This window comes from Heterocephalus glaber, unplaced genomic scaffold (assembly GCF_053883595.1).
Source record: "Heterocephalus glaber isolate CG9 unplaced genomic scaffold, H.glaber_assembly_v1.0 deba00001720, whole genome shotgun sequence".
Lineage (NCBI taxonomy): Eukaryota > Metazoa > Chordata > Mammalia > Rodentia > Bathyergidae > Heterocephalus > Heterocephalus glaber.
In genome coordinates this window covers 4166312-4192880 of record NW_028258433.1, presented here as the reverse complement: position 1 = coordinate 4192880, position 26569 = coordinate 4166312, and the positions used below count along the sequence as shown (strand labels likewise).

Below are 26569 nucleotides of genomic sequence, written 5' to 3'. Positions count from 1 at the left end.
TGAGAAGCAGGCTGGAAGAAGGACAGATACTTAGGAATTCAGTGAAGACAGTAGTCATGAGAACTGTACCTGCTGTACAGAACCCACTAGTAACGGTCATCAATCCATTCACCACCAGGTAAAGGCTGCATATTCTCTCGAGTAAGAGTTATTTTGTACCGGATATGGAACTCAGGACCTTGTGCTTGCGAGGTAGGCGCGGTGCCACTGAGCTCAATCCCCAGCCAAGTAAGGGTTATTTTGGAGTGTTTTCATTTTCAAATGGGTTAACTTGATACTTGGGCTGGATGTGACTACCACCTAACTTTACTAGGTCCACCCTCATCAGAAATTAGCTATTGCTTCATTGGAGAATCTGAAAACAAATGCCTCAGCCTTTACATTTAAATAGGATATCTATAGAATTTAATAGAAGAAAACCACTTGAAGGTAAAATGGTAAGCTCACCATCCCTTTCATTCACAGGACACTTTCCACAGATCACAGAAAAGGAAGTCATCTGGAACCAGGATTCTGTTCTGGCACACTGCTTTCTGATGATGCCAATCATAATCAGCCACTATAACTTAGGTGTGAAAGCAAGTCTCATACTATTTAACGCTAACCTATCAACCATGAAAATGCACCCTACATGTAAATGACAGCCCCTGTGGCTGCCACAGCCAGCTTCCTGTGGGCTCCTGCCTGCTAACCTCCAGCTCTGCCCTCTGCATCTCTCAGTGCCCCTTCCCCATTGCCATAGTGGGCCAACTCTTCCCTGGAAAGGCACATCTTCCTAGGATTCTTCCACATTTTTGGCTACTCTTTTTCTGGCTATTCATTTAAGGATCTCACTCTCCTCGTCCTTGTCTCTTTATGTTCTCCTATGATATTCTTCACTTCTCTACCCTCTGAACTTCTGTTTGTTGAATGACCACATAAATATTATTCCTCCCCGGACTTCCAACATCCCTGAAAATTCAGATATGTAAAACTGATTTATAGCTTCCCCTGTTTTCCTCCACCACCCGCAAGCAAAGCATTCCTCTGCTTGACAAGCTTCTAATGCATGGAAAATAGTCTACTCAGCATGGCAGCTGAACTCACTGCAACAGGCCACGGTCCATCCTTCCAACTTCAGCCTCTGCTATTCCCCAGCATGCTACTCTTTTCCACCTCTGACTTCACCTTTGTCCATGAGACTTATAACTTGGCCCATCATGTTCATCTGGATAAGGGATATATCACTGCTTCTTTATTGCTTCCTGTGACACACAGTCATCCACCTTCCTGACACCATTAATCGTTCCCCTCTGAGTTCCTACAGAAGTTGATGTATACTTCTAATATAGCCTTACCATTGCAGAATTATTTGTGTAGACATCTGTCTTTCTTCTGGGATTGAAACCCCTGAGGACAGGAATCCTGTATTATTCTTATCTGTACACCTTGTGCAGATTCTATCAGGTTTCAAGCCCCTGGTGTTTGAACTTCGTGGAAATCACTTCAAACCATGGTTTAAAATTATGTTTCTTTCTTAACCAATATTCACCATTTTTCTATAATTTTCCTTATGCTCATCCTGTATTATGAGTCTCCCTGCTTCTGTTTTAGTTCAGGTCCTTTTAGTCTCAAATCTATTATCAGTGCCAACCTTCCAAACTGCCTCTACCCTTTGAAGGTCTCCCCATCACTTCTTCATGAACACTGACTCTTTGGAATAAACATCAGGTTGTCACATCACCTAAATATTGGTATGTCAGGATAAAACTGCATCCCACTGGCAGTAAGGCCTTTTACAATCAGATAACTTCCTGCCTACATGGGCGGATCTCTTTCCTAACACTCTCAGTCTATAGGGAAAATGTATTTCAATGGAAACCCGGGGCTAAACCTCTCTAGTTTTCTCACTCTGAGGGAAGAGACCTTTCAGTGTCTTTCAGCCATTCATGTGCCTTCCCTCCTCCATAGGGAAGATACTGCTTTGGCTTCTGACTTTACAATCATTCCACTGTTCCAGATGTATAAATATGTTTGCTTTTGGATTTTCTTCTTAACTAGTTGTAATATACCTAATTAATAATGAATCAAATAAAACCTTGCTTGTCCATTTTTCTTATCATTGACACCCAGAAAAATCCTGATTGTAGTGTTTTAGACACCTGGTAAACTATGCTTTGTTTCACAAGGCTTTCTCTCTGCACTTGACCCTAGAGTCTCAAAACATCCACTACCTGCAGCATTCATGTGGCACTTCTTATTCATGCGGGCCCAGATCTGAGCCTCTTGGAGATCTGAAGTTTTAGGGATATGGGTCACAGTCCTGGGATCCTGGGAGTGTGCACACGTGTTCATGCACACTCACGTGCATAACAAATATTTACTAAATTAAAGAACTTTAGCACCAGGACAACTTTCATTCACTGTACTTGATAACCCCTGACAATTAATTTAGCTATTTCAAAGAAGCCACTGAAAATTTCCTTTCCTTACTTTGCACAAGCAGGAATTACAAGTTGAAGACAATTAGGTTAGCACAGCTCTTTTTTTCCTCCTAAATTCTTTCATTGGTACATTTTAGGTATACAATACATTTACGTTTATCATTGGGTGCTTGTACCTGTACATGATGTGTCTTGGTTCTTATTTTTTCCCCATTCCCCTGACCTCCCTTTACCCTCTCCACTCTTCCCTATTTACATAGACTTCATTTCCATTTTTTCCTTTTCTCATAATTTTTCCCTTTCTCTTTTTTCCTTTTCCCTTCCCCTCCCACTTCCCCTACCCCTTTGGACCTTTTCTTCCTATTTCAAATTATCAATTATTCATTTTAATAATTTTAGTCCTTATTTACACTTTCAGTTTCTCAAACCAGAGAAACTATTTGGTATTTACACATGTGTCCTATTTATTTCACTTAAGAGTATGGCCTCAATATGCATCCATTTAGCTAAAAATGTCAGTTTCTCATTCTTTATGGCTGAGTAGTGCTCCATTTTATAAAAAAAAAACATATCTTCTTTATCCAGTTTCCAGTTGATGGGCACTTGGGCTGTTTCCAAGCTTTCGCTATTACAAACTTAGGTTGGCACAGTTTTTAACTGCTCGACATCCTTTGCCCTCCCTGCCTTCTGGGGGTTCCCACCAAACTCCATCTTTGCATTGTTAGCTTACTCATTAGCCCTCTCATTTATCCAATTACCAAGTGTTTTACTTATCTCACTCACTAGACTGGGCGGGAGGGAGGACCTCTCTAAAGCAGGCACCTGCTTCCTTTCTGTTTATTTCCACAAGCTGGTGCAACATTTGGTACACAGCTGCCAGTAACAAGGGCTGGGTAAGGGTGTGTCAAGTTCATATTAGTAAAATTTGTGGAAAGTAAAAAAGGACAAATTTCTGGTATAAAGTATAAAGTATAAATTTCTGGTATTTCTGGTATAAAGTATAAAGCATTCACTAGTATTTTTTTCCCACTAACACTTGACTTAAAAATTTAATTCTCTATTTTATTTTTAAATTTATTTTTCAAATTTTTAAGTTTTTATTAATACATGTTTTTGCTACATAATTATTACACTCATCCTGGAGAGTACTTATACATAATAAATCTCAATTCTTTTTACTTCCCTCTTTTCTCCTTTCTCCCTCCATCTCTGGGCCCCTTTTCCATTTGCAAAAAACTATATTGTCAATTATGAAAAAATAGGGCTTTTTCCAGGTTTATTTTACATAGGATTAGATTACGATTAAGTTAAAGTATATAAAACCAATAGTTTAGACTATAAAGATATAAAATATGAAAGACTTAAAGAAATATGACACATTACCCTCTAAATAAATATGTATTTAAATTCAAACTGGAAAACTGGCAGATTCAAGAATTCCACATTGGAGAAAGAGGTATATATAGGACTACAAGTATCCAGCAGACAGTTTATTACTCAATACTAACTATTCCCTTCTTTGTTATTTTATCATTAGCAGCAAAATTTAATTGAAATTGGTATACTACCTTAGGTCCTTTAATGTTGAAAATTTCTCTCTAAATTCTCATCAACTTATTTTTCTTCTTTTGACTTTTATTAGTACATGTTTGCAGTACAAAATAATTATATTCCCTGTAGGGGATGGGTACATGTACATAACACATTTCAATTCCCTTCTTCCCCCCCTCCCTCTACCCCTCTTTTATTTTTCGATCATCAGATTCATTTATAAGACCTTATAAAGTTAATTATCATATATACAGATTGAAAAACAGACTAATAGGCCAAAATACATGTAAGACAATCATTAACTTAATTTTTTTTTTTGGTACTGGGGTTTGAACTCAGGACCTTGCACTTGCGAGGTAGGCGGGGGAACCACTGAGCTAAATCCCCGGCCCTCATCAACTTAATTTTTAAAAAACAACAAATTATAAAGCAAGAAGCACAGGCTTTAAAGTTTGAACACACGGATTTCAGTCTTGGCTGCTTTGGGCTTTCGTCATATAATATAGGGCAACTATTGTGAGACTCATTTGCATTAAATGTTACACTGTAGAGAGAGGATGATAATGATGGTGGTGGTGGTATCTCCTTGGAGTTGCTGGAAGGATTGAGCCATCTCAGGTGAGATACGATGTCAGAAGCAGCTTAGTAAATTATAAAGTATTACATTATTATTTTTCTTTTTGTGCTTCTATTTCTAGTCAGAGGAAAATGAATCATGAGCTGATTAAGTGGAGGAGTGAATAGTGCCATCCAGGATCAGGCAGTGAAACAGAGGAAGCTCAGCTTTATTATACTCTATCATTCACACAAGTGGTAAATAGTAAGAAGAGACTGAAAAAATATCCTCTCAACAGAAACCTGTTGAATGTTATTTAAAGGATGTACTCAGTACAGTGCCTGTTCTATGGTACTTATTAATTGTTACCTCTATTATTAATAGTTGTAACTAATCTGTAGTCAATAGTGTCTATGCAACTCTAGCATCTCCAGTCTGTTCTTTTCCTCTAGACAAATTTCTGTGGAAATCCAGATTAAAACCCTAGTGTTTGGAATAAAAACAAACATTTATTTCATTAAAGATACGTACTCTTGTTTAATACTGAAAGACCTAGAGACTGCATGATACATTCATGGTCTTGCCAATTGTGCCACAATCTTATAATTTGTTGGTTGAAATAGCTGATAGAGCCCGGTCTTAAGTTCATTTTGTGCTAGTATAGTATTAACAAATACCCAAGGCTAGGTAATTTATAAAGTACAGAACTTCCTCCAGCTCTGGAGGCTGGAGTCCAACATCAAGGCAAAATGGCACTGTGAACACCAGTCCTCCCAAAGCAGAGAGGTAAAGGGGAGAGACCCCTTTATCAAACCCTTTTATAAGGCACTGAAGGAGCAGTCGATGGCCTGATCACCTCCCAGAAGCCCCACCTCTTAGTACTACCACATTGGTAACACCTGAGTTCTGGAGGGACCCTATTCAAACCACAGCAGATACTTTTCAAAAGTTTGCTGACTTTATTCATTGAGCCCACAGGTGGACCAACTTCAATCAAATTTCTCTGTTGCCTGGGAGTCTTGCTTTAAAACATTTTCTTTATCATGAGATAGACTTTGTAGATTGTTCTCTCTCATGGTTCAGGTGTGAACTTATGATTTTAAGATAAGAGAACAATGTTATTTGTCTTTGGAAAGCTCTCAATGATCATCACATTACTTTGACACACTTGAGTATCTGTACTACACAGAGTGATGTCACAGAGCAGGGCTCCTTCAGGCTTAATGGATAGGTGGGCCACCTGGGGTCATATTAAGAGGAAGATTCAGCAGCTCTGGGGTGACGCCAAAAGTCTGTACATCTAACAGGCTCCCAGATGATGCTGATCATATGGCTCCATGGACAACACTATGAGGTTCCTGGTTACTATAAAAGTAATCATGCTAATTGAGCATTGAAGTTGGGAATTGAACCCAGGTCTTTCTAATTTAAAAGACAATTCTTTTCCACAATATTGGAATCCAGAAATACAACACTGAATAAAAAGTAAGAAATTATACCTAAGCCTAATTATTTCAGTTAACTATTAATTACAATGATAAAATTTAAAAGAAGTATTCTCTTAGAACATAAAGAACAGGTACATTATTAGGCTGAAGGAAAATAAAAACATTTTTTGGGAGAAAAAACTGATAATTTGAAAGGATAAAGGGACAAGGATTATAAAATAAAATGAAAAATTATAGAAGTTAGACGATAAATATAAACAGAACAGAAAGAACCACTACCTTCCCCATTTCTAAAATGATGACACTAAACATCATGTACATATTCACCAAGGTCCTCTGAGAATCCCAGCATCTGCAGGTAACAATAGCAAGTGATGAAAATTTGACTAGGGAAAATGACACACAGAGATGCACCTACCCTCTGACTCAGCAGCAGTCTAGAAAGCAATTCTAGAAAACAACCAGCTCTTCCAGCAAGACAGGGAGTCCAGGGTCACACCAGCCTTAGCAGGTTGACCCTGAGCAGGATTGTGAGAAGTGACCCTTATAGAATATCTCATAACACAGAAAACAAGGGACTTTGTCTCCAGAGCATGATGCTTCTGAATCACACAAATCCAGGCATGTACAACCATAGATACTTCCTCTGCGTTCCACAATGAAGGCAGTTTCAAAGCCTTATGAAAGTGTATTCTTTGTGTCCTTCAATTAGACTATAAAAATCACCCTACATAGAACAGGACATCGTGCATACCATGGTGCAGAATTTTGGCTCTGATGCTGGCACAAACTGAGGTTTTTAAAGATGCTCATCCTCTATTGCATCAGATGCAGCAGTGTAGGAAACACCACAAGCACATCTCCAACTTCCTCTGATGCCCTATTATCCATCATTTTCAAATGGTTCTACAGCTTTCTTGTGTTACTACTTACTATTTAGAGTTGAATGTACCTTTTACAATATTGGTAGCTCTGACGTGTTTCAAAAGGACTTTCTTTGCATTTATTCTACCTGAAATTGCTAATTTTATATATTATTTTCTCTTATTAGAATCAAAGATCCTATACTTTTATAATCATTATTGAGGTGCTTTCTCTTTCACAAGATTGTGAATTCTTGAAGGGTTGAAGTTATCCTAGATTTTGTAAAACTGGTGCCTAGCAATATATCTTGACAACAGTAGGCATTCAAATCATGATTGATGAAAGTATAAATAAGCTCTAGTGCAGAGACCTGATCATCACATAGTATCATTTATTCAATGAATCTGAAGTTTTTGAATGAAATTTCCTTTATCTTTTATCAGTTTTATTAATTCTGGCATACAAAGATTTAGGAAACAATTAATTGAGGGCCTACTCATATTATTTCCACATTTGCTAGTTCTTTCTAAATCAAATCAAAAGACATTTACTGAACATCCATAAAACTCAACTGTAAATGCTGCAGGGCACAGTTCTTAAAACCACATACTTGTATCCTCTTTGAGGAAATTCCTCACTACAAAAGTGAGCACCCAGGGCTTGCCTTTTGTGTATTTTGATATATAAAATATATTATATATTACATTACTTGATCAAACTGGGGGTCTTCTCCTCGCTGTAGAGATTTTGTCAATGGCTTCTCCTACAAAGAAAAAGAATATATATAAGAATAATGTCATTATTGTTACAATTTTCTCATTTATTTCTCCTTTTACAAATGTTGGTCATTTCTGCCCTAACTCTTGGTAATCACTCCCCGTGACCAACACTCACCCCCACCCCCTGAACTGGGGATTGAACTCAGGGCCTCCTCAGACTCTAAGTCACTAAGTTGCTCAGGCTGGGCTTGAACATTCAAGCCTCCTGCCTCAGCCTTCCAGAGTGCTGGGATTACAGGTGTGTGCCATCATGCTCAGCTTTGGTAACTATCTTCTTTGACCAAAACATACAGAAGATGATAGTCAGGGAAATGAAAATTGAAACACAAGGAGATATGACCTCATATTTATTAAAATGACTTTTACGAAAAAGACAAAAGATAAATGTTGGTGAAGAGGGCATGAAAGGAGAACCCTTCCATACTGTTGATGGGGATATAATCAGTATAGCCATTAAGGAAAACAGTATGGAACTACCTCAAAAAATTAAAAATAGAACTGCTTCTGAGTATATATCCAAAGGAAATGAAACAAGTATGTCAAAGAGTATCTGCATACCAATCTTCACTGGGGCATCGTTTACAACATCCAAGATAAAGAATCAAACAAAGTGTCTATCAATGGATGAATGGATAAAGGAAATGTATTATATACATACATACAATGGCATATTCAGCCTTAAAAAAGAAGCAGATATAGGGCCAGGGATTTAGCTCAGTGGTTCTGCCACCTGCCTCGCAAGCGCAAGGTCCTCAGTTCGATCCCTGGTAGCAAAACAAAAATAAAGGAGAAAGAAGCAAATACTGTCACTTGCAACAACATGGATGAACCTGGAGATAAATGATAAGAGCCAGACATGGAAATATATTGAACAATCTCACTTATAGGTTGAATTTAAGAGTTAAACTCAAGTTGATGTGGTAGTGCACATCTGTAATCCCAGCATTTGGGAGCCTGAGGAAGGACCATTGTGAGTTTGAGGTCAACCTGGAATATATAGTAAGACCCCGTCTCAAAACAAACAGGAAGGCAGTAGAATGGTGGTTACCAGGGGGTGCTGGGAGGTAAGTGAGGAAGGGAGAAACAGAGAGATATTGGTCAATGTAAGACAAGAAGATAGGGTATGGCCAAAACTAGCTGGGAAAGGAGGCCTGACAGGATACAGGACAACATGTGCAAAAACACAAAAACAGTTCCCAAAACCTGCATGTGGACATCTCATGAGAACTCCAGCAGGTTTTTTGTGTTTTTTTGGTACCGGGGATCGAACTCGGGTCCTTGCGCTTGCGCAGCAGGCAGCGAAACCACTGAGCTAAATCCCCAGCCCTCCAGCAGGTTTTTGATAGGATGACCTACACGTGGTGGCAGTGTGGGAGAGTCACATTTAGCACTCACTATCCTGCCTCTTCACAGTGGCCTACTTTACACTGTAGGGTGTATTTTAAGTTTTTCCTCAACCCAAACTTTCTCTGCAGAGCCCATTTTCCCCCTACACTTCTCGTTTTTTTAAATTTCCTGTTAATAAATGTGAAACTTTGTCACTGTTTATGCTTGTTTCATTCAATTCTTTGTCTAGGAGATTAAGGACTTAGAAATCACCTCTAAAAGACTCCAGCACCCCAGAATCCAGTAACAAAGGATACAGAATTTTCATTAGACAGGAGGAATAAATACTGGAGGTTTATTGTATAATATGGTGACTGTAGTATATGATCTGAATGTGTGCCTAATATTCATATGTTTAAAACTTTATCCCTGAGCTGATGATGAACAGTAAGGCCTTGGAGAGTATTACGATTACAAGGACAGAATCATCGTGGATGGAATTAAGGGTGAGCGAGCTCCTTTGTCTCTCGTCATGTGCAGAAGCAGCAAGAAGACATCATCTATGAGGAAGAAAGCCTGTACCAGACAATAGATGTGCAATAGACCTTAATCTTAGACTTTTCAGTCTTCTGAAATGTTAGCAATAAATTTTTATTTTATACAAATTACCCAGTTTATGGTAATTTATTATAGCAGTCTGCATGGTATAAGAAATCATATTGATCAAGTTCTCATTGCTGGGACAAAATCTCTAATACTTGAATCTTAAAGAGGAGAGTTTGTTTTGATTCACTGTTTTAGAGGGTCCTGTCCATGGTCAGCTGGCTCTAAGGCAGAAATAGCACACGGGGAGAGCATGACAGAGCAAGGCTGTTCACTTTAAGGTGGTGATGAAGCAGAGCACAGGGGCAGGGCACCGGTGAGAGTTGTAGCCTCCTTAGGCAAGTCTCACTGACTCCTTTTCCAACTGGGCCCACATTCAGCTACAAACATCAGTGATTAATCCATTGATGAGTAGAGTACCCCATGATCCCATTCTCCAGGAATCTCTTAATTCAGTCAAACTGACAATTAAAGTTAACTAGCACAGATGTTTATACTCAAAAATTGCTAAGAAAGCAGATTTAAATGTTCTTACAAAACACATACACATACATACAGATAAGTAAGTGAAGGGATAGATATGTTAATTAGCTGGATTTATTCATTGCACAATGTATACATATATCAAAATATTATAATGTATATCATAAAAATATATACATACTTATTTGTAAATTAAAATAATCTGATGCTATAAAAGTTATCTTGTATTTTGAATGGAAAGAACATAATAAAAACTATGGGACTAATCAAAAAAATTTTAGTATTTATCTCGGGACTTGACAGATCATAAAAGTTGAAAGTGATACACAATTCCAAGTCCTTAGATATAGAAACAAAATAAGGTCAATTTATAAGACTTACTGAGGGAAAACTTACTTATCTGACATTTACTAGGTGTAACTGGTGAATTCTAGGCATGTGATTGGCCTTGTACTACATCTAACTATCTACAGAAATAATCTTGGTATTGACCAAGGTCTATAGAGATGAGTCTCCCTAATCATCACATCTTTGTTTATGCTAGAGGTCCTTCACTAACCTTGCCGCAGGGCATTATACAATTACTTCTCCTTGGCTACATTTTTTATTTTTTGCTATGGAAGTGATACAGGGGAAATAATATAACTCTCAACCTGCTACATGTCAGATATGCTGAGCTCATGTTTTCTGAAATTGAAGAACGAATTCTAAGGAACAACAGAGGTTAAGAGTAAGAAAAATTTATTGAGAGAGATAGCTCCTGAGAGACGGTAGGGGACCTGAATGTGGGTTGTCAGTGAGCCCACTTCTCAAAGGAAGTTTTACAGAGTGAAATTGAGATGGGTACAAAAATCATGAGGTGGGTATAATGTGGGTCAAAACTATGATCAACCAATAAGATTACAAGTATAGTTGCTTAGGTAATATTGATCCAATGGGGAAGCAGGTCATGTAACAAGTGTACATGGAAAGAACAAGGACCTTTTTAGGAAGGGAAGGATCAGGAAGTCCTGGTCATCCACCTGGGTTACTGATGTTTATCTAGACTTTATTGGACCAGGTGATACCAATTAAGTATAATCTTCAATTTATTGCTTATCCCTTGGGGAGGCATGTAGGCCCGGTCATTCCATCTTTATCTTGAGGCCTGGCCTTCAACAGATGTGCCTCCAGCCACAGTGGTAATGTGGTCTCATCTTTCACATTGACTTCCCTCAGGGCCTCGACCTGTCTGATGGACTATAATATTTCTACCTAACTGAGCTGTCTATAATAGAAGCTAATTCTGATTCTACATATCACTTTGGATTAGAAACCATGCCAAAACCAAAACAAACCAACCAAAAAACACAGTTAAGTTTCCCTCTGGTCAATACAGATGCCCTAGAAAACATGATTTACCCTTAGCTGGTCACACATACCCTCTGGCTGCCTCACTTCCATAATAATGACATATATCCAAGGCAGATGCAAGCCTCCTTCCCATCCATGGAGTCTGTTCTTGAAGCAACATACACATTGCGCTCTCTCAGACATGTGAAGTTTAAACCAGAGTGTTGTGAATCAAAAACTTGTCTCACCGTGATATACCGCATACATATTCATCTAAACCAGTGGTAGTGAACCTATGGAACTCATGCAGCAGCAGGCTGCTTCTATCATTGAAAGCTCTAAAAGGTTCACCGTCACTGAAAAGAGAATAATACTGTGCTCTTACCAGGCTAATAAGCCTTTCAAAAGTATGTTATCTAGAAAGGACTAGATGTGAAAGATCTAGAACACACCAGGTCTCAGAGAGCAGAGAGAAAAATGAGGAAAGAACAACATGAATTAAGTAAACAACAGACTCAGGTGAATGCATATGACAAATTTGGCAATTAAAGTTAATACCATTTCCTGTGTAAATAAACATTATAATATCACCCCTAAAGTTTTCTAAAACCAATTAAAATACAAAAGTGAAAATTAAGTAAGTGAAAAGAGGCAGCCCCAGATCCCACGAACATCTTTGCCACAATCCTAGTATGAGCATTTGTATTAGGTATTTTCTTTATTCATTACTCAACAGTTACTGAGGGTTACACAGGTATCATGCTGGGTGGAATACTGAACAAATGATTACCACCACCGGGGACAAGAATTAGTGCAAAAGTGGCCAGTGATCTCTTACAAGTGTTATCTCTATTTGCTCATATTGAAGGCTCAGTTCAAATATCACTTCCTTAGGGAAGCCCTTCTTTGAGTTGTCCCCAAGAGTGGAACCACCCACACCCGCCCTGTGAGACTGCAAATTCTCACATACTTCTCCTTTCACATGCTTATCAGAGTTCAAAGTCACACTTACAGTGTTAAATCATGCTTTACAATGCTTTTGTTTGTGAATGATTCGCCAAGCCTGCCACCACTCAACAGAAAGCTACACACACACCACACACACCAACCTCTACCTGTTTTTCTCAACACTTAAGTCACAGGGTGGACCATGGCTACACATTTGCTGGTGTCCAGTTTCTTCAAATATGAGGATTCCTTTGTGTGTGTTTATGTTAAAAATTTTTATACTTTCACTGTGGCAAAATCCATACAACATAAAATTTACCACTTTAATCATTAAGTATATTTGGGATGTGGTTCTTTCATCCCCACTATCCATTTATGAAGATGCTGTTTTCATGCCAGAAATTTTCAAAGAATTTTACCAAAACACACACTTATTCCCCATGTGAAGAGGATAGTAATTCTATTTTAGAATCTATTGATACATGATGACAAAATTAATGCCATGGCTTTCATGATAATTTTTTTTTCTTTTTTTGGTACCGAGGATCGAACTTGGGACCTTGCGCTTGTGAGGGAGGCACCGGAACCACTAAGCTAAATCCCTGGCCCTTTCAAAATAATTTTAAATGGCTCTGTACTATACTAGCAGCAATATTTATTTCATATACATTAGAAAAATGGGAATGCATTTTGAGAGACCATAAGTTCAGCCAAAAGCTAATGCTTGGCACATCTGTGGTAATCTACAATGCAAGCCCCTTTCACTATTACCCAAAGGAGGATCCTGCCACAACGAGGGAAGGAAGGTGACCATGTCCACCTACATCCTGAAGCTTCTAACACCTAAGTTATTTCTTTCCACTACAAATGGGGTGGAAAGCTAATAAGTAGGACACTTTATACTTACACATCTTCACATACATTTGCAGGAAACAACATTTTGCAAATCACACTCTCTCTAGTAGGTCAAGCTGATACCATAATTGTGCCCATACCTGACAATCAGGTTCATCAGCCAAGCACTCAGGTTTGAAGCCGCAATAAAATAACAAAGTCTTCCTTGACTATTTTTGCACAAATATGCTGTCTTAATTGTAATTCTTTGAAGACTTGGTTCAAATGTCACTTCCAAGATTAAGTTCCTCCCCAGCTTTACCTGACCTGTTAATTCATCACATGGTACTTTTTTTGCACACGTTCTGGTCAGCACTTCCATCATGTGGTCACTTGTCTGCCTTCCCTACTACACAGCTGAAACTTATTATCAGGGTTTGTTAAATGACTGAACTATACCTATGCACTTGGAAAGATGGCTTTGGGCACAGAGAATTAAGTTCACATTTAAACTCTACTAAGATTATTTGTGCATCAATATAGATTTTATCAGTGTTAAAAGGATTAAGAATAAACCTAGGGGAAGAGAATATCACATTGGTAAAATATTTTTTAAAAATGAAAGATGGAGAAAGGAAGGAAGGAAGAGAGGGCAGGAGGAAAGAAGGAAAAAAGGGAAAGGTAGGAAAGGAAGGAAGGAATGAAGAAAGAAAGAAAGAAAGCAAGTAAGCAAGCAAGCAAGCAAGCAACCAAGCAAGCAACCAAGCAAAGAAAAGAAAAAGGAGAGAACTGAAAACTGACCACACTTTAGTTCTAATTTCCAATTATCAGAAAACACAGGAGTTAGAGGAATATATACTATTCCACAGGGCTGGAATCAACAAAATCCAAACTGAAAGAAACTGTGGGAAAGAAAAATGCTTCTTGAGTAAATAAGTTGGAAGAGGATTTTGTTTGATTATTTTATTTCACATTTGTAGGGATGGAATCCAGCACCTCATGCATGCAAGGCCAGTGCTCTACCACTGAGCTATACATCCCTAAACCTATTTATTAAAATTTTTTTAAAGCTATTGTAATGTGTGACTCTTTTCAGTATATTGAATGAAGCAATCTGCTAAAAGATAACCTAGCAACTTGAACATTTTTTTTCCCATTAAGTTTATTGGTACATTTTAGGTATAAAATACGGCTACATTCATCATTGGAATCTTGTACCTTTACATGAGTATCTTGGCTCTTATTTTTTTTCCCCTTCCCTTGCCCTTCCTTCACCCCCTCCGCCCTTCCCTATTTGCAAAGATTTTGATTCCATTTTTTTCCTTTTCTCATATTTTTTCTTTTCCCATTTTTGCTTTTCCCTACTCCTCCCACTTCCCCTGCTCCTTTAGACCTTTTCTTCCAGTTACACAATAGCAATTATACATTTTTTAAATTACAATATCAAGATCTAGGAGACATTACCACAGATTTTACAGAATTTAAAAGGATATAGAAGGCATATTACAAAAATCTGTTTTGAAATAAATTTGACAACTTCTAAGAAGTGCCTTGGAAGACAAATTAATGAAACTAACTCTGGAGGAAACATAAAATTTGAATAGCACCTATTAAAGAAAGTATATTCCTAGCTTGAAAACCTACCTATATGACAACAACAGGCTCATATACATTTTAACTGATAAATTATATCAAACAATTAAAGCAGAAAAAAGAAGGAACACTTCTCCCTTCATTTTAGGAACTCAACATTGTGCTAATACTAAAACTGGATAAAGATAAGAGAAGAAAAAAGTATGAACACAGATAGAAATTTGTTTAACAAAACAAACTAATAGAAGTCGGATCTGGCAGTATGTAGAAAGTGGTTTTGTTATAGGGATGGCAGTGTTGGTTCAGCATTGGAAGATCCACCCCCATAAGTCATCATTTTAACAGAGGAAAGGAAAAAGCCATATGATCCTGTCAGTAGTTGGAGAAAAAGTATTGGACTAAATTCTACAGCTGTTCATGGTAAAAGCTATCAGGAGACTAGAAGTAGAACAGAACCTTCTCAACAGATTAAAGACATGTACTCCATACTTCCAGCGAGGATGCCTTATATGAATGGAGAAGATACAGTGCTTTCTCCTTAAGATGGGAAACAAGGGCAGATATCCTTTTTCTTTATCTGTCCATTAAACTTTGAAACCTAGGCCCCACCAAAATAGTCTGGCAATAAAATGACACAATTAGGATAGGATTGGCAAGGTAGAAGCAAAATCTTTATATGTAGATGAAATGATCATCTACAGAGAAAATACTAAGAAATCTCTAGGAGCCCCTAGAACTTGTATTTGAATTTAGCAGGATTAGAAAACACAAAGTATATATAAAAATTCAGGTCTGTGTATACTTGCTATAAATGAAGAATTGGATATTGAAATTTAAAAGTTATGTAGAAGTACAAAGGACCCAGAAAAGTTAAAAACAAAAACAAAAACAGTGTTGGAAGACGTTTAGTACCTAATTTTAAGACTTTTTCTAAAGCTACAGTAATCAAGGCAGTGTTGGTGTAAGGAAAGACATATAGATCATTGGAATAAAACAGAGAATCTAGAAATAGAACCACACATATATATGGTCCACTGAGTTTTGAAAGATTATTTAACATTAGCATTTTATAGAATATAAACTCAATTCAAGAGCCGAGGAAGAGGCAGTGTTTTCAGCAAATGGCACTAGAACACCTGGTATCCGTATATAAAAAATTAACCTCAACCCTTTATTTCCATACATAAAAATAACTTGAAGGGATCTATGAACCTAAATATGAAAGCCTAAAATTATAAAAGTTTAAGAAGAAATTATAAGGGAAAATGTTTATGAATTCAGGGTAGGTAAGGACTACTTAGTATACAAAAGACATGATGTATAATAGAAAAAAATTGATAAATGAGACTCCATCAAAATTTAGAACTTTAAATGACATCATTAAAATGAAAAGTATTCCTTAAACAGACCATATTTACAATGTATATAATCTATGCACAGAATATATAAAGAATTCTTAGAGCTCATTAATAGACAACCCAATTAAAAAGTAGACATAAGATGATAAATAGCCAGTACAGCACAAGGAAAGGTGTGCAACTCTAGAATCAGAAAAATACTAATCAGTACAATAACAAGATTGAATTGGGCCGGGGATTTAGCTCAGTGGTTCTGGTGCCTGCCTTGCAAGAGCAAGGTCCCGAGTTCGATCCCCGTTACCGGAAAAAAAAAAAAAAAAGATTGAATTATACACTCATTAGGGAGATGAAGTCAAAAGTTTTAAAAGCCTTGTCATGACTTTTTCTTTTTGTTGGATTCTCCCCCTTTGCATTTAATTTGTCATGCCCAATGGATTCATTCTGCTGGGTTTCCTGGGGTTGTGATCCTCATTGTCTTTTCCTAGGGTATTGTCTAAAATTTTTTGGAGTGCCGGTTTGATATTCATGAAGTTCCTGAGGTGCTCTTTATCATGAAAGTATCTTATTTCTCCATGAATTTTGAAAGATAGTTTTGCAGGGTACATCAATCTGGGTTGGAGGCTGTTTTCCTTTAGGGCTTGAAATACATCACTCCAAGCTTTTCTTGCCTTGAGGGTTTGCATTGAGAAGTCTGCTGTGATTCTGATGGACTTTCCTTTGTATGTGATTTGTTTCTTTTCTCTAACTGCTTGTAGAACTTGATTCTTCTCTTGAGTTTCTGGAATCTTAACGATTATATGCCTATGTGTAGATTTGTTTTTGATCAAGGCTATTTGGAGTCCTATATGCCTCACTTCTCTGTATGTCAAGTTCTTTTCCCCTCCTTGGGAAGTTATCTGCCATCACTTCTGTGAACAGTTTTTTTATGTCATCTGCACTCTCTCCTCTTTCTTCATTGACTTTAATCAGTCTTATGTTATTCTTCTTTGCATTATCTAGCAGCTGCTGGATTGATTTCTCATGTTCCTTTACAATTTTAAAGCAATTTTTCTTTTCCTGGTCACTAATTGCAATCTTTTCTTCTATATCTGAAATTCTGTCTTCACATTGGTTCATTCTGCTGTGCAGACTTTCGATGGAGTTTTTAATCTCTTGGAAATCTGTTTGCATCTGTTTTATGGATTCCATTTGTTTCCTATGTTGGGATTCCATCATGTTCCTCAGATCCTCTATTTTTTTAATCTGTGTCCTCTCTAGATTTATTAATCATGTCTTGCACCATGAGCACAATCTTTGCTGTTATCTGAGTAATTATCTCTGATTTCATTTTACCCAGATCCTCTTTTGTTGCCAGTTCAGAGAGTCCAGGTGGTTGAGTATCAGATTGTTCCATCTCATTTTCCTTTGGGGTTGCTGTAGGTGATGCAGAAGTCTGTTTTTGAGGCTTGTTTACGTGTCTTCTCATTTCCACAGTGGGGTGGGGGGTGCTTCTGGCACCCACACAGCTCACTTTCTCTGCCCTAGGAGCTTGGGATGGCAGCAGGGGAGTTTCCTTCCATGTGCTGGGACCGGCTCAGCTTCTCTGCCCTAGGAGCTTGGGATGGTGGCAGGGGAGCTTCCTTCCTGGTGCTGGGGCCGGCTCAGCTTCTCTGCCCTAGGAGCTTGGGATGGCAGCCACAATTTGAACATTTACTGGATATTTGATGATGTTAAGAGCTTATTGTTAATTTTTCAGGTGCTGTAATCATACTGCACTTTCATTTAAAAAAGAATCTTTTATTTACTTATTATTACTATTGTAGTAATGGGGCTTGAATCTGGGGCCCTTGCAATAAGCAACACCCCCAACATTTTAATTTTCATTTTGAGACAGGGTCTTGTTAAGTAGCTAACCAAACAAAAGGACAGAGTTTTTGGAGATGGGGAAGGGGATCAGAAGGACAAGGAAGAGTGAGGGTAAAGGGATCCAAATGATGAAGATACATTTTATACCAATTTCTCAAATGAATGTAACTATTATGTACTGCAAACATACAAGTAATAAAAATATAAATAAAAGAGTATCTTTTTAAAAATACATACTAAAATGCTTAGAGATGAAATGGTATGGTTTCTAGTACATGTGAACCTCTGTACCTGTGAGTCCTGAATTCACAAATTCAACCAACAGTACATTAAAAATATTTTTAAAAGCCAGGAATTTAGCTCAGTGGTTCTGCTGACTGCCTTGCAAGCACAAGGTCCTGAGTTCCATCCCTGGTACAAAAAAAAAAACCCAAACTATACCTGTACTGAACATGGACACATTTTTTCTTTTATTCCCTAAACAATACAGTATAATAACTATTTATATATCATATCACATTAGGTATTATAAGTCATCTAGAGATGATTTAAAGAATAGAAATGTGTGCAGGTTCATGCAAATATAATAGACTTGAGCATGCTGGGGAGGCACCTGGAACTGATTCCCCGTGGATACCGAGGGATGGCTAGTATTTGCTTCAAAAGATTGGAAGGAAGGTCAGGGAGTGTGCAACAGATTGGCCGTGAGTTAATCATTGTTCAAGATGAGCAGAGGGCTGAGGATTTAGCTCAGTGGTTCCGCTGCCTGCCTCGCAAGTGCAAGGTCCCAAGTTTGATCCCTGGTACCAAAAAAAAAAAGATGAGCAGAGAGTTCATCATGCTGTTTTGTTTGAATGTGTTTAGGCTTAAATTCTCCACTATAAAACAAATAATAACTAAAGAGTTATGATGTATTACTTTTGGCATTGTTATTAAAAAAAAAAGCTTACCATGTCTCATTTTCAAGTATGGCAAAATTCATTCTCAAATCTATTTCAATAGCACCTATCCAACAATTTATCTTTTCTCAGCACAGTCAGAAGGGACCCACTCCCCCCTTTTTTCCCATTTATAGATACTAGGGTGGCAAATATCTTATGCTGCATGAGACGCCAAATAGAGTTTCCCCAGCCCCAATCAAAGAACACTGCTGTCCAACCCTTGGAGTAGGATGTTCTCCTGTCCTAAAGAATTCCAGAGAAGTTTCAGTATTTTTATAGAAAAAGAGCAAGGTCCCCTGTTTGGACTTCTTATTTGCTACTTTGGGGAATTCCAATCTCCTCACTCTTTCCTTAAGAAAAATAGACAAAAAAAGCTCTTTGTGTCTAAACCTACTTAAGAAGGGCAGAGGAAAGACATCAATTCGCACTTCAATTTTCAAACAATTTCAGTGTGTACTAGAATTGCGAGTCAGATTTTTCACACTGTGCATCTCTATAATCTCCAAGAGGAAGGATGGTTCATGTAGGCATAGGTCACAGGCAGTGAGAAGTCTACAGATATTTGTGTATTAAAGTGGGTTTTATTTGAGGAACATAAGGAGTTCATTTAAGAAATTACTTTTAACTTCTGACTTTGGAATTTTGAGGCCCCCAAATTCCAAGTATGACCCACACAAGTCAGATTTCAATAATCTAGAAAGACATAATGTATACTGCCCTCAAAGATATTTCAATAAATATGTTTAACCCAATAATGGCATGGGGTTACTATGAGATTATTTAAATATTTGAATGCATTACAAACCTTGGTTTAAATGCTATTTTAATATCTTTTAGCTATTACAATAGTATCTGAAAGATTTTAGATTGGCGCTTTAGTCACTCATTTACAACCTGTGGTCTTTACTTAACCTAAGCTTTAGTTACTTCTTGGGTAAAATAAGGATAAATTATACCAATCTATCTCATAGAACTGAAAGATGAATGGCATAAAGTCCACAGTCGTTGTTGTCATTGATATTATTAGAATTTCCTTTAACATTATTATTGGAATTAGTTAAGATTAAATTGTGTGCACTCTTTAATAATGTACCACAGCTGAAATTAAGTCCTATGTATTTTCCTGGGTGATGCATACTCCCACTAACATTAATTGCAGATTTAGGTTCAGCTTCTGGAAAGCTTCCACATGTAACTAGAAAGTCACATTATAGAAAATAGGGGAAAAAACAGTATAATGAGTAATTGCCCTTTTAAAAAAGTGTAACATGATTACAATGACTTTAATTCTCAATAGGTAATTTAGAGGAAACATTTTAATTTAATGGGGGGGTGACTATAAAAATAACTGAGTTAAAACAACAGGAGTAACGACAACAAAACAACTAACCACTAAACTTCTTAAGTCTTTATAGTGTCTAAGATTATAAGAACATGTTTCTGAATAATTAATTGAAGGCTTTGATAATATCAGCAGTGAAATTTTACCACACACATCTGGCTTGAGTAGTTAGCAGAGAATTCCAGAAATGAACTACTGCAATTATGTTCTCTCTCTTCTTTGCCAGAACATGGGGGGCTGATGAGCAGTGTGTCACTCGGGACCATGGCAATGGTGTCCCAGAGTAGAGGGCCTTGGACCAAGCTGTTGCAAGGCCACTCTGGCATTACATGTAGGACCATCAGCTCCCAGCATCAGGCACCCAACTCAGGTCTGAACCAAAGAAAAATGGGGCTGTCATATTTTTCTCTTCAGATCCACTGATGCCCGATTTGATCTGACTTTGGAAAGACATCGAACTCAGTGAGACTGAGGACAGAGTTCTAAATACATACAGCGATACTTCAGAGGTTGAACAGCTCCAAGCTGGAACTTTCCACTACTCCAACAGCAAAGTTCAAAAACAAATTTGCTCGGTGTTCGTGACTTTGCTTGATAGTTCAACCAAAAATCCAACTTGAAAAACCTTGTACATCGGAGAGTGAGTCATATGCCACAAACACAAAGGGGTGATGCTTTAGTCTAAGCCCCCACTCTCGCTCAGACAATATAGTACTTGTGTTAGTGCAGCGATGGCGAACCTTTTAGAGACCAAGTGCCCAAACTGCAACTCAACCTGAATATTGTGGTTTTAGTTAAGAAAAAAACAACTCATACACTTGGCTCGTGTGCCGAGAGAGCTCTGTGTGCCTGCTGTAGCATACGTGCCATAGGTTCACCATCACTGTTGGTGCCTTAAAATATTCATCCTTGTTCTATTTTCTGTCCCTTATTTGCATAAAATATTATAATCATGACTCCAAATAAAGTTAGTGATGCCATCAGTAAAGCTAAGAGGAAAACTGTGAGAACTACGATAGAGTTATACCAAGAAATCACTGTGAAATTTGTTAAAGTCCTGGAAAAATGAATCTATAAGTGTAAATTTTGGGCCTCAAGAACCACTTGTTTGGTTTTCCATTATTTCTTATGGGAAAAATATGCTCAGTTCTCCAACTATCTGGTGTTCAAAGCTGAGTTTGGAACAAACCGAGTTCGATGACTGAGGCATCACTCTACTATGACCATTCACAACAAACGATTCCCCTGGCATGAAGAGCAGTCAAGTACTTGGGGCTGTGATTCTCTGGTCACAATCATTGTCTGCATGACCATGGAACTTTGGCTGGAAGGCTGGGCCCCTCTGTTGCCTGCATCAGTTTGTCCACAGGTAACAGTGAAAGATACTCATGCTAACTTAAGTTTCTAGTAAGAAGTAATGAGCAGTAGTTAAAACTTTTCCAGATCTGTGGAGGAAGGGTGCTTATAGAAACTGTCAAAACTATTTTCCTTTTATTCCATTCAGTTAGTAAAATGAGTTTCCATAAGCAAAATAATATATTATTATTGCTATGCATAACACTGGGGAAAAACTCAGGATGAAGAGAATGACACAAACAGTATTTCAAAAGAAGTCAAAGGTGCCACCAGGTAAGATACTGTACAGGACGCTATGATGTGAAATGTGAAGGTAGATCCAGGTCTGTTAAGACTTTTTGGGCACTTTTTTTAAAAACTGAAAACTCTTGAGATAATCTGTCCTATTTCCAGGTGGCTTTGCTCATTTCAATGGTCCCTATTTCTCTGCCAAATTTAACAGTCCCAAGCACAAATCGTTATTTGAACAGTAGAAGGGAAACTTCAATTAAATTTCCCTACAAAGTTAATCTTTTTAATTGAACAAAAGAGCTGTTCTCATAGGTATTCTTTTTTTTTCTTTTAACTAAAACAGCTATCACAAAATGTGAGCTGCAACCTTCACTCTTGTTTCTGAGTTACTTGGTTCTATTTTCAGTTTTATTGGTCCCAATTTGTCCCTCTAGCTGCGCATGCTATGTGAAGTGGATCCCTTCCAGCCTCCTCAGGGACCTTGGTGCACCAACTGGTGCCTCATGCTCCTTGCCTTCATTCTCACCCTCTATCCTATCTTTCTCCCAGCTATTGATGTACTTCATGCGTTTCACTGTGGTTCCTTCCTTGATCATAGGCCCACCTCTGGATGCTGCTTCCTTTGCACCCTTCTCCTGTTCAATTCTCCAGTGAATGTCTGCACTCTGCCTTCCTTTGTTCCTCTACTCTTTCTTCAACCACTGACTGCAATATGATGTTCTGTCACCACTGAAAATGCTCTTCCTAGAGACACCAGGAATTTTTCAAACAGCAAATCTGGTGGCCATTTTTCAGTGCTTTTCTTCCTGGATCTTCAGCTACAGTGAGAGCCTATTAATCACCCCCTTCTTCCCACTTGGATCACTCCCCTTCTTGCCAGCTCTTCTCCTGCTTTGTTATACATTCCTCCCTTGTATCCCTCATAGGCTAATCTTTTACCTTAAATGTTTGTATTCCTCAGGACTGGATCATATGGGCAAAGCCTCCCTGAATATTCCAACCTTCCTCCCTTAGACTGATGTGATTATAACTTATGAATTGGGGAGAAATCTCCAAAGGCATCAGGAAACATCAACGAATGGAATACTATAGTTTAAGAAATCCTGAAGTCAGAAAGCACTAGATATAAATATAACAATTTTGGTTTTTTATCACCGTAGGATACTTTTCACATGGTTTATTTGCTATGGACTATAATGGTGCATTAAATTTCATTTCATAGTTGAAAAGTTCCATTTAGGAGCTGCAAAAGAAATGTTTTTAATCTACATGATTCCAAGTGTATTCATAATAAGGGAAACAGATTTTGGGTTAAACTGTACATAGAAAAAAAGCGAGTTTGTGAGTTCATTTAAAAGACCCTGATTCAGCCACTAAATTAAACCTTCCAACAATTAACTCTGATTTTAGCGATTAATGATTTGTTTCTGGGTTAGGGTGAGTTTTTGGGTTTCTAGGGAATATCTTCACATATTAAATAAGGGAGGAGCCAGGCCAGGCTAAGTTGTGTCACTAAGGACTAGCTATTTTAAAAGTTATTTATTAATTTACAATTTGAAAATAAGCCAGTATTTTGTCAAGAGGGATAGAAATACTCCCTTTCTGACTGGTGCTGTTTCTTGGTCTCTTTTCTGGACAGCATTACTTTGATTTCTATCACTACACTCAACAAGGAGCTAAATCCAGAAATGATTTTTATTCTCTTTGTATTCTCCTTATTAGGTTTCTTGAAGCCTGGCAGCCTCTGTTTAAAGAGGAGTTTGGCTGTAAACACTGGCCAATTGTCCTTCAGGGAAGCTGACTTGAGTCCACAGGAAGAGACATTAATGCTGGCATTTTTGCTATTTATACTTCATTAGTCAACAGATATGTAATGTTTGTTTAATATGGGGTGCTTGGTGTATACAATGGTGCAGAAAAAGAAACCAACTTGTGAACTTGGATATGCTAAAATATTACAGGAAATATGCCATGGTTGAGGTTAGTGAATGGTTATAAGGCTGGGGACATGATTAATTACAATTGATTTTATGACATTCCATCATATAATGATATAGAGATCCAAACTTAGACGTAGTGATTCTGTCCTTCAGTGAAGTAAGATTTTCCAATTCACAAATTGCTTAAATATTAAAAAGGGTTCCAGATGAAAGGATCGGATATTTTCTATTATGTTCAAGTCTGCAGACAAGATAGGCATCTAAAGGGTGAAGTGCAAAAGTATGGATGAATGCTCAAGCTATATATGGTTTTAGTTTTTTTTTTTTAAGAAAAGAAACTCTTGGGCCGGGGATTTAGCTCAGTGGTTTCACCGCCTGCTGCACAAGCGCAAGGACCCGAGTTCGATCCCTGGTACCAATAAAAAAAAAAAAAAAAGAAAAGAAACTCTTTATAAGCTTTTATTTTATTTTTTGCAGTGCTGGGGACTGAACCCAGAGCCTCATACATGGTAGGCAAGTGCTCCCCTACTGAGCCATATCTGCAGCAAATAAAGGACTTTTATAACTACAACTAGAGTATATCCTAATCTCTGTGTGCTATCTCTCACTGGATATAGTCTAAAGGCACAAGAAGAAGCTGGAGCTAACTGTATGTCACTTGCCAGAGAGCTCATTTACTTAGAACCACAATCAAATTCATCAAAACTACTAGAACCACTGGGCCCATGTAGTTTATTGATGGGCCACCACTGTCACACTTCTACAGTGTCCTGCTTAATCTTAGGTGAACTGGAGAATTTCCTGATGTCAGCTCTAACATCAGCACCCAGGAGGAGCTGCTCCTGAGACAATGACCAGGACAGAGGTATGTCAATGGATGTTACATTCTGAACCTGGAATAATATGACTATGCAGTAATGCTGTTACTAGCTAATTGCTTGCCTTTCAATGTTGGGACAAGCTGGCCACAAATGGTGTTCACACAGGTCATAAGCTCTGACATATTTCAGTACAGATCCATGCCTTGTGTTGAAATAGTTTGGCATCCTGGATTCTTCATAGATTTTATAGCCTCAAGAAAATACTTTGGGTTATTTCTAGTTTACTTATAGTCTTATTTTAAAACAAAAAATTTTTTCATTGTTTCTTTCATGTTAGCAAATCAAACTAGATCAAGTTGTTTTATTTTTTTAAGCCTCCATTCCAGCATGCTACTGGTAGCATCCTAATGACGTATTCACCAGCCCACACCTGTGCTCCAAACTCAGCAGAGGGAGAGCCTCTGAAAGCCCCGGCCTGCATCTGGCTCATTAAGTATTCTGCAAGCAAGGTGTTATTTAGGCCTAAGTAATCCCTATAATGAAAAAGAATCACCATTTTTACTATAAAATTGCTTATAATTTATACAAAATTGCTTTTAAATTCTAGGTAAAGAGGGGCTGGGGATGTAGCTCAGCGGTGCTACACTTGCCTGGCAAGCGCCAAGGTCCTGAGTATGATCCCTGGTACTCTCTCCCACCAAAACAATTCCAGGATGTCAGAGGAAGATAAGCACTGCTCTCTCACTCTCTCTTAGTCTTCTCAAGGACGACATGAAAGCTCAGTGCGTTGGTCTCTTTCAAAATCATACAGATCTTTTCCTTCTTCCATTACTTTCTAACTGTAAGGCGAGTTAGAATTGCTCTCTGTTGACATTTTATACTCATAGACTGTAGATCCAGATGGAATCCCTGGCCCTACCCCCAATTTAGCTTCTACTGTAGCTCCTCATAGGGACAGTAGAAGATAAATCAGAGTGGCTTCGATAAGCCATGACTTATAAACCCAGAGATGCAAGAGTTAATACTTTTATTTCATTTGTTATACACATTAGAGCTAAAACAGGCTGCCTGGGTGCTCTTATTTTATGGAAGTGAAAACAATAATGGATCATATTTCCAGAAGCTCAGATTGGTGGCAGGGCTGCGACAAAAAACCAAGTTTCTTGTGTACTGACCAAGGTATATGAAAGAGGGTGGACAAAAGAGCCAACCAGAGTAACATCATTGGAAATCCCTGAACTTTTTAAATTTTGTGTTGTGTATTTGGCTTTTCATGTTTTGGGTCACCTGGCCTTCCAACATGACCTGGCATTATGCCTTTCCTACTTGCCTCTAAGACTCCTACTCTTAAGAAGTTCTGAAACATTCTCTTTGAAAGTCTCAGAGTCATCATAGGTGGACTCAAACCCTGGTTTCACTGCCTTGATCCTCACCATTCACACCTGGGAAGCCTCAAATACGTTGCTGGAAAAACAGTGAGATGGTGGGCATGTTGTCTTCTCATGTGTGCTTTTATTTCTTTGCTTGTAACATCCCAAAGTACAGGTATCTGGAGGGCCCAAGCTGAGTTGGCTTACAGCAGCTTCAGCTGTATTGTCGATGCCATGCGCAAATTCACAAAGAGCACCTGACAGTATTGATGAATGCAGTAGCAGGCAGCCAACTGCCCTGCTCAATCCTCCATTCTGTTTGAGTAAACACAAAGAGAGGCTGACTTCTGAGGAAATATACAAGACTTGTGAATTCATCCCAGCTCCATGATGAGGATGATGATCATGATGACGATGATGACTAAGCACCTTGCATGTGCTTGGGATTATGGTTGGTGCTCTACACATACTACCTGTAATCCTATCAACCACTGTATGAACCAAATACTATTCCTCCCATTCTGCAAATCAGGAAGGGGGCTAACTTGTGGCCCAAGTTATGCAACACTAAGCAAGTAGAATCAGGATTCCAATTTAGATCCATCCGAATGAAAGTTCTTATCCT

General features: G+C 38.0%; 1 protein-coding gene across 9 annotated transcripts in view; it reads right to left on the bottom strand.

The window, feature by feature from the left end:
* Fry (FRY microtubule binding protein) overlaps positions 1-26569 on the bottom strand; it is a 475943-nt gene that overhangs the window by 199690 nt on the left and 249684 nt on the right. For 8 of the 9 annotated variants that reach the window (XM_087199565.1, XM_087199561.1, XM_087199560.1 and 5 more), the window contains one exon: positions 7552-7605. In XM_087199565.1, the coding sequence (XP_087055691.1) occupies positions 7552-7605 (54 nt within the window). Of the gene's footprint in view, positions 1-6257; positions 7517-7551; positions 7606-26569 lie in introns of those variants that run through there. The other variant, XM_087199568.1, reaches the window with a different exon arrangement.